Raw genomic sequence first — 13962 nt, 5'->3', positions numbered from 1 at the left:
TCCTGTCTGGTGTCAGCAGCCAGTGCAGGACTGTCACTGCCTGCAGGAACGGGGGGCCAGAGTTGGGGGCTGTGAGGAGGCTGGAGGTGGAGGGGCAAGGGCAGAGTGGGTTGCCCAGGGGGAGTGGGGGTAGTTAAGGCAGACTGGGGATGTCTGGGGTTGCTCATAGCAGGTTGAGGATGCTTTCATCCCTGCAGGGGTGCCCACAGGAGGTTGGGGATGCCCAGGACAGGTTTGGGGATGCGCAGGGCACCTGCACATTGTTCTCCCAGGTGACCAGAGAGGCAAAGGCCTCTCTTGGTGCTCTTGCCTGTCAGGGATTTTGTGCCATGGTGGGCCCCCAGCTCTGCTGTGCAGGCAGCCATGCCAGGGGAGCTGAGGGAGGAGGTCCCCACCATCACCCTGGCCACGGCGCCGATTGGCCCGGCGCTGTTGCTGTGGCTGTGCCCGGGCCGATGGCAGGGCCTGGCCTACAGCTCGTGCCTCCGTGCATGGGAATAATTCTCCTTAATCCTTCCGAGAGGCATCGCTGGATGAGACTGGAGCCTCCCTCTGGGAGCCCCATCTCCCCTGGCGCAGAAAGCAGTGCTGGGGGAGGGACAGCCGCCATCCTGGGCAGGGAGGCCTCTGTGCCCCCGGCCACCTGCCTGCTCCTGCTGGGGCCACAGCCAAGCCAGCATTGCTCCTGCACCCGTGCTGAGGGACAGCAAAACCCTGGGGGACTCAGCGCCAGAGCAGTGCCCTGGGCCAGGAGGGGTGTGGGGAGCGGGAGGTGGCAGTGTCCCCAGCACCCTGCCCCTCCAGATGCAGCAGGAACCTGTGGACATGGTCTGGGATGCAGCCGCCCACTGCAGCCCCACCATTGCAAACACTGGGACAGGAGACTGGAGCTCGATTTGGAGAGGTGGCTTGGAGGATGCCCCTGGATAAGTGCTGGCTGCTGAGCCCGTCTGGAGCCCTGCACTCCCTGGCACAGAGAGCTGGCACCAAGGGCTTTTACCAGGACCCAGCCCCGTAGTGGGGCGGGTGACGCCTGCCACCGGCCCGGAGTACCCGGCACATAAACACCACCCCGGGATTAGGTCAGCTCTGGTCATCGCTCAGACGAATAAGTGGATCAGCACAAGGGAAAGGAGGGGGAGGGAGCTCTGCTGAGCGGGGAGCTCCAGTAGGGACCTTTTAATTTAGGGGCTCATGGGGCCAGGAGCCGCCTTGGCGCAGGCGCGAGGCTGGGCAGCGAGCGCTGGCACCCGTGGCGGGGTGACTGGGGACACGCTGCGGCAGCCCCGGCTGGCCCCACGGTCGGCTGGGATGCCTGAGTGTCCTCAAGTATGTTTATTTTAAGGGATACAAAGTCCTGGGCCACCGCCGGGTCACGGCAGCACTCGCCCTGCCTCGCAGGAAAGTTTCCCGCAGGTGCTGGCAGGGGGAGGAGGAGGAGGGTGGATGGCAGCAGCTGGGCACCAGCCCGCCGCCCTGCGCCCGCACACCTTTGGACCTGGCGCCCATGTGCCAGGAGCCATCGGCCGGGGCTGCGGCCGCCCCACAGCCCCGGCCCATTGTCCCAGGGTGGCCGGGCCGGGCGCGGGGACGGCCATCTGCTCCTCGCTGCCGACAGCTTCTTTGTTCACCGCCCGGCGCACGCTGGCGCAGGAAGCGGCTCCCACGTGCTTCGCCCTTTCCCTCTCGCACAGGCACCTAATGAAATAAAGGATTTACTGCGGCGAGGGGGAGGGAAGGGAACAGGCTGAGCAGTTTGAAATGTCGTGCCTGGCCCCAGGGCTGGGCTCCCTGGCCAGGTGCAGGCAGGGTGGGTGCAGGCAGTGCTGGGCTCTCTGCCGCTGCTAGGCTGTCCTTTGGGAGCCGCCGTGGTGGGAGCAGGCACAGGCTGGGGGATGGTGCCAGGGCCTGGGGTGTGAATGTAGCCAAGATCTGTGCACTGGGTGTGCTTGGCACCACCATTGCCAGGGCCCTGACCTGTTTGTGTGGTGGGAAAAAGGCCTTGCTTGTGCTGTGGGGATGGCTCTAGGGCATGTGGAAACTGGGAACAGGAGTGTCCATATAGGGTGTAGGTCACTTGGGCTTTGAGTGAGACAGGAAGGACATCGTGCAGCCCCTGTCCCTTCCCTGCAGCAGCATGCCGAGGAGGAGCCTTACTGGGTGATGCCAGCTGTGAGCAGAGCTCCTGATGCTGCTTCCAGGCACCATTGATTCAGGGTTTTCCCACCTAAGTGAGCCTGTCCTTGTGTGTCATCCCCATGGCCCAGCACTCTGCAGAACTGCGTGTTCCTTAACCACCAGTGCTGGAACTTGTCACTTCCCATTGCACCCAGCCCCAAACTGGGCCAGGAGGATGGCAGGGGACCTGGCAGGGAGAGGCAGTGCCCCTTTCTCCTCCCTGCAATGCAAACAGAAACTGAAAAGGACCAAATTCCAAAGTTCTTATTCAAGCCCAGGCACCATGGCCAAGGGCGGAGGCGTGGGGACTGTCACCTCCCGAGGGATGGGTGGCTCGGGCATGGGGCAGGGCAGCACCTGCTGTGCTTTGAGGGATGAGGGAGTGGATCCCTGTGACAATGGCCTGGCAGGCATGGACATCAGCATCTGCTGCATCCCAGGGTGCAAAGTGCAGCAGTGCCAGCCTGGCTCCCGGTGACAGCTCAGCCACCAAGTGAGCCCAGAGCAGCTTCGGGACGGTGGTCGTAGGGTGCCAAGGGGGTGACAAACATCCTTCCTTGCAGATGACTCCTCGTCAGAGAGCTGCAGCGGGAATGGCTCCTCCACCCTGAACCCCTCCACCTCCAGCAGCACGCAGGGCGACAGCGCCTTCCCCGAAATGAACGGCAATGGCACCGCAGCCCCCATGGACTTCACTGCCTCTGCTGACGACCAGCCCATCAACCTCTGTGACAAGCTCACGCCTGCCCACATCACCCCTTCCTACCAGTCTGACGGCTGCAGTGCCGATGGGCTGCGCAGCAGGGTCAAGTACGGGGTGAAGACCACAGCAGAGGTACGGCCTGGGATGTTCTGGGAGAGCCAGGGATGTGCCCCACACCCCAGCTACCCCAGGGCTGGGCACCACAGTGGGCTCACCTCACCCCTGACCAGCTGTGCCACAGCCACCATGTGACAAAGAGCTCATTCATGCTGTGTCAGGCAATGTTTCCCACAGAATCAGGCAGAGCCATGTCCCCACCAGCCAGAACTGTCACGGGGCCACCAGGTTTTCACAGGCTTGCTGAGGCCACCATGCTCTCCCCTGCCAAAAGCAGGCAGGAGGTGACATGCAGGGGAGCCTGGCCATGGGTTCATCTCCCTGGGCTGCAGGGGAGGGATCAGACATAGCAAGACAAGGAGAAAGGGCAGGTGCATGAGGTGAGGGCTGCTGGTGGTAACCCCTGTCTCCTCTTAGTCCCCGCCGTACAGCTCTGGCAGCTATGACTCCATCAAGACAGAGGTGAGCGGCTGCCCCGAGGACCTGACTGTCGGCAGGGCCCCCACAGCTGATGAAGATGACGATGACCACGACGACCATGAAGACAATGATAAGATCAATGACTCAGAGGGGATGGACCCAGAGAGGCTAAAGGCCTTCAATGTAAGGAGAGCTCCACAGGGAGGGTGAGCCCGCCTGCCTTCCATCTCAGGGTTCCCACCACCTGCCTTCTCATTTGCAGATGTTTGTGCGCCTTTTTGTGGATGAGAACCTGGACAGGATGGTTCCCATCTCCAAGCAGCCCAAGGAGAAGATCCAGGCCATCATCGAGTCCTGCAGCCGGCAGTTCCCCGAGTTCCAGGAGCGGGCACGCAAGCGCATCCGCACCTACCTCAAGTCCTGCCGCCGCATGAAGAAGAACGGGATGGAGATGGTGAGTGGCTGCCCCAGTGCCCTGCCCCCAGTCCCAGTGCCCAGAGCAGCACGTCCTTGAGCAGCCTCTCTGCTTGTGTCCCTGCAGACCAGGCCCACGCCGCCTCACCTGACCTCAGCCATGGCAGAGAACATCCTGGCCGCCGCCTGCGAGAGTGAAACGCGGAAAGCAGCCAAGAGGATGCGGCTGGAGATCTACCAGACCTCCCAGGTACACTGCTGGCAGGTGGAGGTGGGCGGGGAGCCGATCTGGCAGTGTCCTGTGGTGGGGTCAAAAGTCTTTCTGAAAGTCTGAGGGGCTGCAGAGCAGAGCCCTGTGGTGTGTCCTGAGGCCAGTGGGGATGGGAATGCTGGTTTGGATTGGACACACTGCAGCCTCAGGACCCCAGGCATCCCTGCACTGTCCATCCTGCTGGCCACAGAGGACAGCCAGGCTCCTCGCCGGACTAGGTCTGTGTTTCCCCTGTGCAGGACGAACCGATTGCTCTAGACAAGCAGCACTCCAGAGACTCCACAGCCATCACCCACTCCTCCTACTCACTGCCAGCTTCATCTTACTCCCAAGACCCAGTCTACATCAATGGAAGCCTGAACTACAGTTACCGTGGCTACGGGTCCCTGGGGGGCAGCCTGCAGCCCCCCGCATCCCTCCAGACGGGCAACCACAGTAATGGTGAGTGGCTGTGCCAGGGGCATGGGGAGCCCACCCTGGCATCACTTCTGCCCCAGTGCACCAGGGGCTGCTGGCATCCCCGCTGTGGGGTTGAACTGGTTGCTGGAGGAGAGGCAGGGGCTGCTCCCACAGCTTCCACAGAGCTCCCAGTCCTGGCAGCACCTCTCCCACTGCTGCACAGAGCTGCTCCGAAATCCCCTCTTGTCCTTTCTGTCTGGTGGCTCTGCTCACGTCATCAGCAGGTGGTTAATTGTTGAAGTGCACTTGGAAGGACAGTTTGGGTTGCAGTGGTGGAGGGAAGGAGTGTCACTAAAAAAAAAGGAGAATTCGTACCAGATTCTCTGTTAATTATTAACAGGGGCGGGCGCCTATCGCTGCCCTGATCTCCTGCTGGTATGAGCAGTTCTGCTCTCGGGGATGGGGACAGGGTGGGGGGTACAGCCACAGCTCAGGAGGGCTCTGAGGGGCTGGGAACTGCCTGGGAACAGTTGAGAAAACAGGACTGATGCTGCAGGGCAGGAAGGTGGAAGGAGAGTGTAGGCAGAGCTTGAGATTAGGAGCAAACGAACAGAGCAGGGCACACAGGAAGGCTCTGAGGTACCTGGTGACTTGCCCACACCTGGAGCAAGAGGTGTGGCATGAGACCAAGTGCTCCCTCTGGCTCTGTCCTGCAGCAGTGATGGCAGGAGGGGCTGGATCCCTTGCCAGTCCTTGTCCAGTCCTCCTGTAGTCCCTGGGTTGCCATTGCCTGTCCTGGTGCGCTCTGGGCTCCTGCCCCAGCCCACCCCGACGGGAGCCAGGATTTGGAAGGATGTGATTTCCGGAGGCCTGAGAGATGCCTGTCTGGGATTAACTCTTATCATCCCTTCCTAATGCTTCTTAACCCTGAATAAAGATCCTGTCCCGGCCTCCAGCTGCTGAGACCTAATCCTCACAGCAATGGTTCCTCCCCAGAACAGCACAGCCACCCGGTCCCCACTGCCAGTCACTCTCCTTTGGCTCCTCCATGTGAGACAGTGAACATGCAGGAAGGTCCCCGAGCAGCCCCAGGAGGAGCAAACAGGCCTTGTGTGCAGCACCCAGCAGCACCTCCCCTTCTTTCTTTCTAGGGGATTTTTAAACCTCTGTTTTGCAGTTGTCTTTTTCCCAAGCTCTTGCCCAGTCCTTCAGAGGGAAAAGCACTCTGCAAGGAGCTGCATCTTCTCCTCCCTCTGAGCAGAGGCCCCGCAGGGCTTTGCTGCCCAGAAGTGTCTTCACCCTCCATCCCCCACCTCAGGCAATTCTTGCTCGAGCCCACATCCCTGCTCCCAGCTCCTTCCCCCTTGGCGAGCCGGGAAACAAGCTCGGGCTCAGTTTACTGCTGCCTTTTCTGCCCAGTGAAATTGCTTTCGCATGAGAGCCTCCTCCTTCTCCTCCTCCTCCCCCGCTTTGAAGCTCTGGTTCTCTTGGCATGGAACACTTCTGGTGCTGCTCCTCCTGCAGCTCCAGCATTGCTTTCCTTGAATGCTTTCCATTCTGCCCGGGGCAATGAGCTTCCCTCCCTGTCACCATCAGCAGTGCCACCCACCTGGACTCACGCACCTGAATTCTCCCATCCTGTTTTGCAAACTGCCACAACACCCAGCCCTTGCTCTGTATCCCTGGTGTCCCATGGCTGAGTCAGGCCACCCAGCAGGGGCTCAGCTATCCCAAAGCCTTTCTCCAGCTCATTCCACCTGCAGCACTTCAGCTCACAGCCCAGGGATTAGTTCAGTGTCTTCTCTCCTTCCCTCCAGGTTGCAGCCTCAGCAGCCTCCTCTCCCTGACTACTATCACATCTCTAGTACATCTCTTGGCACTTCTCTCCTCATTTCCAATTGATTGTGTGGGTTTTGCTCTTTGTTTTGCTTTTCTTACTTAGTCCAACATGGAGCTGCCTTTACTTTCCCTTGCCTTTACTTTCTGGGGTCACTCATCAAGATAAACGAGGGAAGCACAGCCCATGTGGGATGTTACTCCCCATATGCAGAGGGAAAACCAGAATGTTGAGGGTGATTTTGATGGTGCAGGTGCCAACAGGAGCTGGCTTAACTCCCAGCAGACCCTCTCTTCACAGAGCTGTGAGCCAGGCTGCAGGATGGGATTTTTGTCATATTGGCTCTGAGACCTCTTTATAGAATTGCAGAATTGTTTGGTTTGGAAGAACCCTTGAGGCTGACTTCATTTCAATCCCTTGCCACAGGCAGGGACACTTTCCACTAGAGCAGATTGCTCCAAACCCTGTCCAACCTGGCCTTGAACACTTCCAGGGATGGGGCAGCCACAGCTTCTCTGGGCAACCTGTGCCAGAAACTCACCAATCTCACAGGGAAGAATTTCTTCCCAGTATTCCATCTAATCCTGCCCTCTGTGAGGTTGAAGCCATTGCCCCTTGTTCTGTCATGCCATACCCTTGTCCAATGTCCCTCTCCAGCTCTCTTGGAGCCCCTTTAGGTACTGAAAGGAGCACTGAGTTCTCTGCAAAGCCTTCTCTTCTCCAGGCTGAACAACCCCAATTCCCTCAGCCTGCCCCCCTAGCCGAGGTGCTCCAACCTTTGCAGCATCTCTGTGGGCTCCTCTGGAGCTCTGTTTCAGTTGCAGAGGCACTGAGTGGCTGCTCTGATGTCCGTGGGAGCGGGAGTTCCTCACGTTATCCGGGCACTGTGGGGACCTTCCAAGTGCTGCAGAGGTCTGGAATCACAGCAGGATGAGCATGGGAAAGGTTGCTGTGCCTGAGCTTCCCTCTCACTTTTCCTTGGCAGGTCCGACGGATCTCAGCATGAAAGGTGGGGCCTCCAGCACAGCCCCGTCCAACAGCACCAGCCGGGGCATGCAGGCGGCGCAGCTCAGCCCCACGGAGATCAGCGCCGTGCGGCAGCTCATCGCCGGCTACCGGGAGTCGGCGGCGTTCCTGCTCCGCTCTGCAGACGAACTGGAAAACCTCATTTTACAGCAGAACTGACTCCCCGTGTCTGCATCGCTCCTCGGTCGACAAGACAATTTATACCTGCTAGAAAGAGGCTCCCGGCGGTGTCCTGCTCAGGACCACCATCGTCCTCCCGCCACGTGGTGGGCACATGTAGTTTTAGAAGGTGGGATCCAAAAGACCTGTTTTCTTTTACACTCCAAGCACCTGGGACTTCAGGCACAAGGACACGTTTTGGAACCGTACCAACAGCCGTGCCTCTGGCCGACCAGAAGCCAACCCTGCAGCTTGGAAGGATGTGGGACTTTGAAGGGCAGAAGGGAGCCTGGGGAGGTTTGGGGCTGCAGATGTATTTAGAATAACCTTTGTGGACCCAAATGTTAGATTCCCATCCCTGGATAATTTCCAAGTCTTAGGTGAGCTGAATCACATATTTATTGAGAAATGGACCCTCCTCTCCCTTAGTAATTTATTTTTCTGAAAATGGATTCTTTTGAGTTTGTAAAGATTGCCAGTTTTTTGTCTGTCTGATCAGAAGGAATTTATTCCTGTGAAATAACACATTCCATATCACTACACTACTAATTTCCAGGCAGCTCTGCCTGTTTCTCTGGTGAACCCTTGTCCCACAGGGAGCAAGTTTGCCATCCAGCCCTTGACATCGAGGCTGCTCAGCCTCCAGTGAGCGTAGGTGGGAGCTGAACAGCAGCGCAAGCGTCCTGCTTAGGCCTTTGTTCTAAGAGGTCCCGTAGCAGCAGTGGGGTCTGAACCTCCTGCAGAGACTCGGCAAGCTCAGCAGACCTCCGGCTGGAAGGACATCTCGCACTCATTAAAGTCATTGCAGTTAAGAGAAGGAAGGAAGAAAGGAGGGAGATACCTGAGAAACACTGTCTTGCGGTCACCATCCGTACTCTACCTCACACTCCATTGTGGGCTTCTTCCAGGACTGGCAGCGCCGGTCCTGGGGGTCAGTGAGCGCTGCAGACATGGGGATCGTGCCGAGGAGGCTGGAACCTCCGGCTGGGTCCTGCTGCGCCCGGCCGTGTGCTCCGCTCCGTCTGCAGCCAGCCCCGGGGAGCACGGGAGATGAACCGCCCGGTCCCGCGGGGTGTGAGGCAGGGCAGCCCCAGGGCTCGCCCCAGAGGTGAGCTGGAGTGGTGGCCGCCCGCTTCTGGGCAGCACTGAGCAGCAGAACTGACAAAGTCCTCTCCGGGGCCCAGGATCCTTCCCCCTCCCTGCTCACAGTCCTGGAACAAGCCCACAGTTCCCAAAGTGTGGAAGAACCGTAGTCCAATGACCATTCTGCCCTGTTTCCACCCCCCCACAACGATGCACTTCGTTTTGCTCAGTGCAATACCTACTGCCAGTGCTGCTAACCCAGGGACCTCGCTCCGGCCAGGGGTGCTGAGCCCAGCCCAGCAATGCAACGTGCTCTGGAGCTGTGCAGAAACCAGCGAGGGTCCCGCTGCTCCCTGTCCCCCGCAGCCCCCTCACTTGGCTGAAGTCCACACCATGAGATAGAAATCTGATAAGTGTAAAGCTGTTTTGTAGGTAGGAACTTTCTTGGTTTGAAGCCAGTTTTTATCTTATTTTTTGGCCACTCGGAGCCAGCGGCCGGGGGCTGCTGCTCCAGGGGCCAACTCTGCTGGCACAGGCTTGAGCAGCCGCTGGTCCGGCCAGGAGTGGGCCCGGGCAGTTCCCCTGTACCTTCTGTACCCCATGATGCTCCACACACTGGAAGAAAAACAAAAAACCTGCTTTTAGTCTCAGAACAGAAAAACCTGCTGGCTCCTGAGGCCAGGTGTGCCTGGCCCCACAGCAGAAGGGATCAACCATTGCATTGACTGTTTTCCCCAAACCTTAAACTTTCCATAGCATTTGGAGAAAAGGGACCCAGCCCCTCGCTGCAGGGTGCAGCTGAGGGGTCAGTGCAGAGACGAGGTGATGGTGGCTCTTAGACCTGACCTGATGCTGGAACCAGGAGCATCTTGGCCACACCCGTCCCCTCCTGCCCGCAGCAGGGGAGCGTGGGGAGGGGGCCCCGGGCACGCCAGCCCCCAGCCAGGGCTCAGGCTTAACGCTTTCCCCAGCACTTCAGAAGCCTGCTTGGTTTGTCCACTGCATCCTCCCATACTTGGAATTTATGTAAATATTTATTTTTGTGTGAATACCATGAAGTAACAAACCTTTGACAAAATCTGTAACTGCAGCCATTTGTGAAAGTCTTACCGTTCAGGCAGGAGAGGCAGAGACAATCGCTGTCCCGGGATTCTCCCTCTCCGTGGTCTCCCACCCACGCCGGTGCCTCCCTCCTCGGCAGAGGCAGAGGAACCTTTAGCCATAAGTTTGCCATCAGTTTGTACTGAAACAGAGGTTAACCTGGGGGCACATGGACAGACCACCAACAGCCACAGTTGGGTTAAGTTTTATTTATCCAGGTCATTCCTGATCACCTCTGAACCTGTCTCGGCACATGTGGAAGTTCAGGAGCTCTCACACGTGGTCAAACTGCTGTAGAGGACACCGAGGCCGCGTCGTGAAGGAGGGTGCCCAACACCACCCTGTCCCAGCACCTGATGTTCATACCTGCAGCTGAATGGTACAGACTCAGATTCCCAAAGCCCTGGTGACAGCCACATCTGGGACAAGTTTTAAAACAAACGGGATTGACTCCGAATTTCTGTCAGGGATCTTTTTATTTTCCTTTCCCCTTCTTTTTTTTTCCCCTTCTTTTTTTTTTTTTTTTTTATTTTTTTTTTGGTGAGCCACAGCGTTCTGGTTCCTTTGGCATGAGCTCCACAGACATCTCCATGCTCTGCAGCTGCTCCGTGCTCCACCACGGCTCCCTGTGCTCCAGGACTGTTCACAGCCACATTCCTGCGCTCTCACTGGGCAGGACGGGGTCAGGAATTGCTAGTCCAGGTTCTCAACAAGAAGGAACAAGCAGGAGCAGAATACACCGGCTTTCCAGATATCTGAGAGGTGGAAGGAGAATGCTGGGTTGGCAAATGGTCTGGATGGTCTTGGGTTTGGTTAAGAAAAGCTGATCACTGGTCGAAAAAAAAGTGATTTTTTTTTTTTTTTTAAATTTTATTTTATTTCAACACACCCATCCTGCCCTGGATGTGCGGTTCCCATGATGCTGTTTCTCTATGGGAGAGCGTTCCCGGGGTTGTGAGCAGATGTAACTTGTACCTCCCCGATCCCAAGGGCCACTTCCCTCCCGGAGCGGCCGTTGGATTTAGTACCAGTTCATGAAAAAAAAAAATGCTGCTTTGAACTCAGAGGGTTAATATACTTTTGATTTGTAATTTTTTGTAAAACTTTTTACAAGGTAGCATAGTATTTCACCAGACACCAACTACAATCCGTCCATGGTCTGATTTTTATATAATTTAGTGGTGCTTTAGAAACTTTTGTTCGGTTGTTTCGGAGCTGCACAGCTCAGTTCTTCGCCTGTATCTACCTAAGACCAATGTGAACCTTTGTATTTTTGCTCCTAATTTTGGACTCAGTGAAAGTGTACTGTTTACATGTACAGAACTCCCGACCCCGTGTGTTCTGCCAGACCTGCTGTTGAAGAGGAAGCTGCCCCTCACCCAGTTCATCTGCTTAACCCAGCCACAGCCTCACCCACCCACTGCCACGCGCCTGCCCCAGGGACACCCCACCGAACCCACGCACCCTTTAAGCAATTTTGGGTTTTGCACAAGCTGCTGTATTTTATTTCCCCCCGGTAGTTTCACAGATCGGTTGCAATTCCAGTCGGGAGCTGATCCGGGGCTCTGAAGCACCAGATCTGGGCAGTGCTGCTGCCTCCCCATCCTCCTCCTCCTCCTCCCACAGGGGTGGGAGGCGGTGCTGCCCGTAGGGTCCAGCTGATGTAGGGGAGCAGGGGGAAGACACTCCTGAGCAGAATTGGGAATACTTTAGGGAAGGGGGAGAGCTCGCCCAAGCCGGCTGCTGGCTTGGGGTGGAGGTGGGAGCGCGGTCCCACGGGAGGCTCCCAGCGAGGCAGAAGAGGCTCTTTGGGAAGCTGGTGCTTTCCCGAGGGCTCAGACAGAAAGTGTAAGGCACTTAATCCAGCTTCTAAGGTGACACTTTATTGCTTAATCAATTGATTCCTTTGGAAATGATATTTTTGCAGATAGGCACCTATGCAACTTCATGTGGCTCTTAAGCAGATGAGCACTTCCTCCTCAACGAGCTTGATAAGAGTTATTTGTGTTATATACTGTGGATTTTTCCAGTAAATGTGGCTTAATATTTTAATTCTTAGAATGTGTGTCTATTATATATGTGATGCAACTTAATTCAGTTCTGTTTGTGGAATGATTAGCACAGGCCAACTCCCTGTCCCCTCACTTAACAAAGACCAATGAGCTGTTAATCGAGCTGTTATCTCCATGGTATTACTTGCTAAATGCACTGATTTCATAAGTATGTGGAATCCTTTTTTTTTTTTCTTTTGAATCTGTATATCATATATAAGACTGAATCTACTTAATAAACACTGTATAACAAAAAGGGCTTTCTCCTCCACTGTCGAGCCCCGCTGGGTGCTGCTGGCCCCAGCGCTGCCCCTCGCCCCAGGCCCTGTGCGAGAGGTTGGTGCCATCAGTCACCAGAGTGGGATCTAAATTTAGGTGTTTAAAGGAAGAAAAAAAAACCAAACCAAAACATCTCTCATTCCTGTTGACATAAGCTGTGCTTTCCATTCCGTAACGGACAGCGTGGGTACCAGAGAGAGCAGTGGCAGCACTCACCAAGGGGGCAAGGCACCAGTTTTATGCTTAACTTATATTTTGACAAAATTAATTTTGTGAAGTGTCTGGTTTTTGTGAGAAAAAAAAAGAAAAAAAGAAAAAAAAAGTTTTCATTGAAGTTTGTGCAAAGTTCTCCCTCATGGAAAATACTGATTTTTCGTTATCAGCTTTATTCACTAAGTATAATAAACCTTTGCATCCATAAACGTTCCTCTTCAAGCGCTGTATAGATACCATCTCCTGGTTTGATCATCAGAAGACCCAGAGGGTCCAAGGGGTTTGCAGCTTCCATGGCAATGCAGCTGCCCGGGGGAGTGGGAATGCTGGCTGGGCAGAGGGGTGGGCTGCCCCTTCCCGGGATTTGCTGTGGCTGCAGCCGGGAGCAAGGCCAAGAGGAGCCATCTGAATGTTTGTGCTTGTAAACGATCACCTGGGACAGCACATCCCAAACCGAGCAGCCACAGAGTTCATTCATCTCTGGCAGCGCAGCAGCAGTGGCCCTGTGTCCCTGACACCATCGGGTCTGCGACTGCTTCCAGATTTCCAAGGGAGCATGGGAGAGGGCTAGGCACAGGGATAAGCAGTGCTGGGCCACACCAGCTGCAAACCGGTTGGCATCACCTGCTGAGGCTTCCACAGCCCCCTGGCCAGACTGGTTCAGGATGTCCCCATGGCTGTAGATGGCCCCGCCAAGCACGGACGAGCCAGAGCCAAACAGCAGCCGGGCTGCGAGAGAGAAAATCTGTTACTTGGCACACAAATATCACAGAGAGAAAAAAAAAAAGGCAAAAAGTGTATAGCTCTTTGTGAAATCCTGATGTTAATGGGTTTTACTCTTGAAACCCCCAAGCTCCCCTATTCCAGAGGTAGCTAATCCTGACGCCACCACCTCCCATCCCAATAAAACAGGGAAGGATTAAATAGTGTTTTAAAGCTTGGCTACGTTACAACTCTACTCATTTTCTGCATTGCCTGTATTTAGCTTATTTAGATTATTCAGGTATTCTGTGTGCAGACAGCCTGCCAGAGTCAGAACATCAATGAACCACCAAAAACCACAGAAGCCTTTTTTCACCCCAAATGCTGGTGCTGGACCATCTGCTGCCCCAGCCCCAGCGCTGTTCTGCAATGGCAGAGCTGTGGAATGCCAGGAAGTCAGGGATTGTGTCACCACACAGATCTCAGCACTCCCACAGCTCCAGGCAAGAGATCCCTGCTCACCCTGCAGAACCCAGACACATAACATCATAATTCATGTTATTTCCTTACTGCCCAAAAAAGAGAAAGGACTTGGCCATAAAGTGAGTTTCCAAGTAGTTTCAATAAACTGTAATTGGTATCACATTTATGCTCTTGAGAAACATTTTTAGATCCATTTATCCAACAGTGACGGCAGTAACAGCAGGACCTGCCCTGACACTGGGAAAAGTCTCAGTGCTGCTGCCCACAGGCATCACCCCAGCAGGGCAGGGAGCCCCTGTGACTGTGGGGGGCCCCTGCAGTGTCCCACAGCCTCCCATAGCTCTCAGAGCCTCCAGGGAATCTCTTCCTCAAGAGCCACATGGCAGCTCTGCAGGAGCTGCACCATCTTCAGTGCTCTCTAAGTGCATAAAACCAGATTTAAAAAAGCCAAGCAGCAACACAGCCCCTCCCCTTAGTGACTTGAGCAGAGCTCTGGAACAGCTGCAGTTAAAAAGAGAGGAAAGGA

At 55.7% G+C, this 13962-nt stretch overlaps 1 protein-coding gene across 5 annotated transcripts in view; it reads left to right on the top strand.

The window, feature by feature from the left end:
* NOL4L (nucleolar protein 4 like) overlaps window positions 1-8205 on the top strand; it is a gene marked incomplete at its 5' end in the record, with an annotated part of 58969 nt that extends 50764 nt beyond the window's left edge. For all 5 annotated transcript variants that reach the window (XM_084217958.1, XM_084217961.1, XM_084217959.1 and 2 more), the window contains 6 exons: window positions 2742-3013; window positions 3416-3601; window positions 3681-3872; window positions 3960-4082; window positions 4343-4544; window positions 7325-8205. In XM_084217958.1, the coding sequence (XP_084074084.1) occupies window positions 2742-3013; window positions 3416-3601; window positions 3681-3872; window positions 3960-4082; window positions 4343-4544; window positions 7325-7524 (1175 nt within the window). In that variant the 3' untranslated portion in view covers window positions 7525-8205. The remainder of the gene's footprint in view (window positions 1-2741; window positions 3014-3415; window positions 3602-3680; window positions 3873-3959; window positions 4083-4342; window positions 4545-7324) is intronic.
* Window positions 8206-13962: the final 5757 nt, after the last annotated feature.

The sequence above is a fragment of the Fringilla coelebs genome (assembly GCF_963513975.1).
Source record: "Fringilla coelebs genome assembly, chromosome: 18".
NCBI lineage: Eukaryota > Metazoa > Chordata > Aves > Passeriformes > Fringillidae > Fringilla > Fringilla coelebs.
Note: the sequence above shows the minus strand (reverse complement) of the source record. Positions and strands in the feature narration are given on the sequence as shown.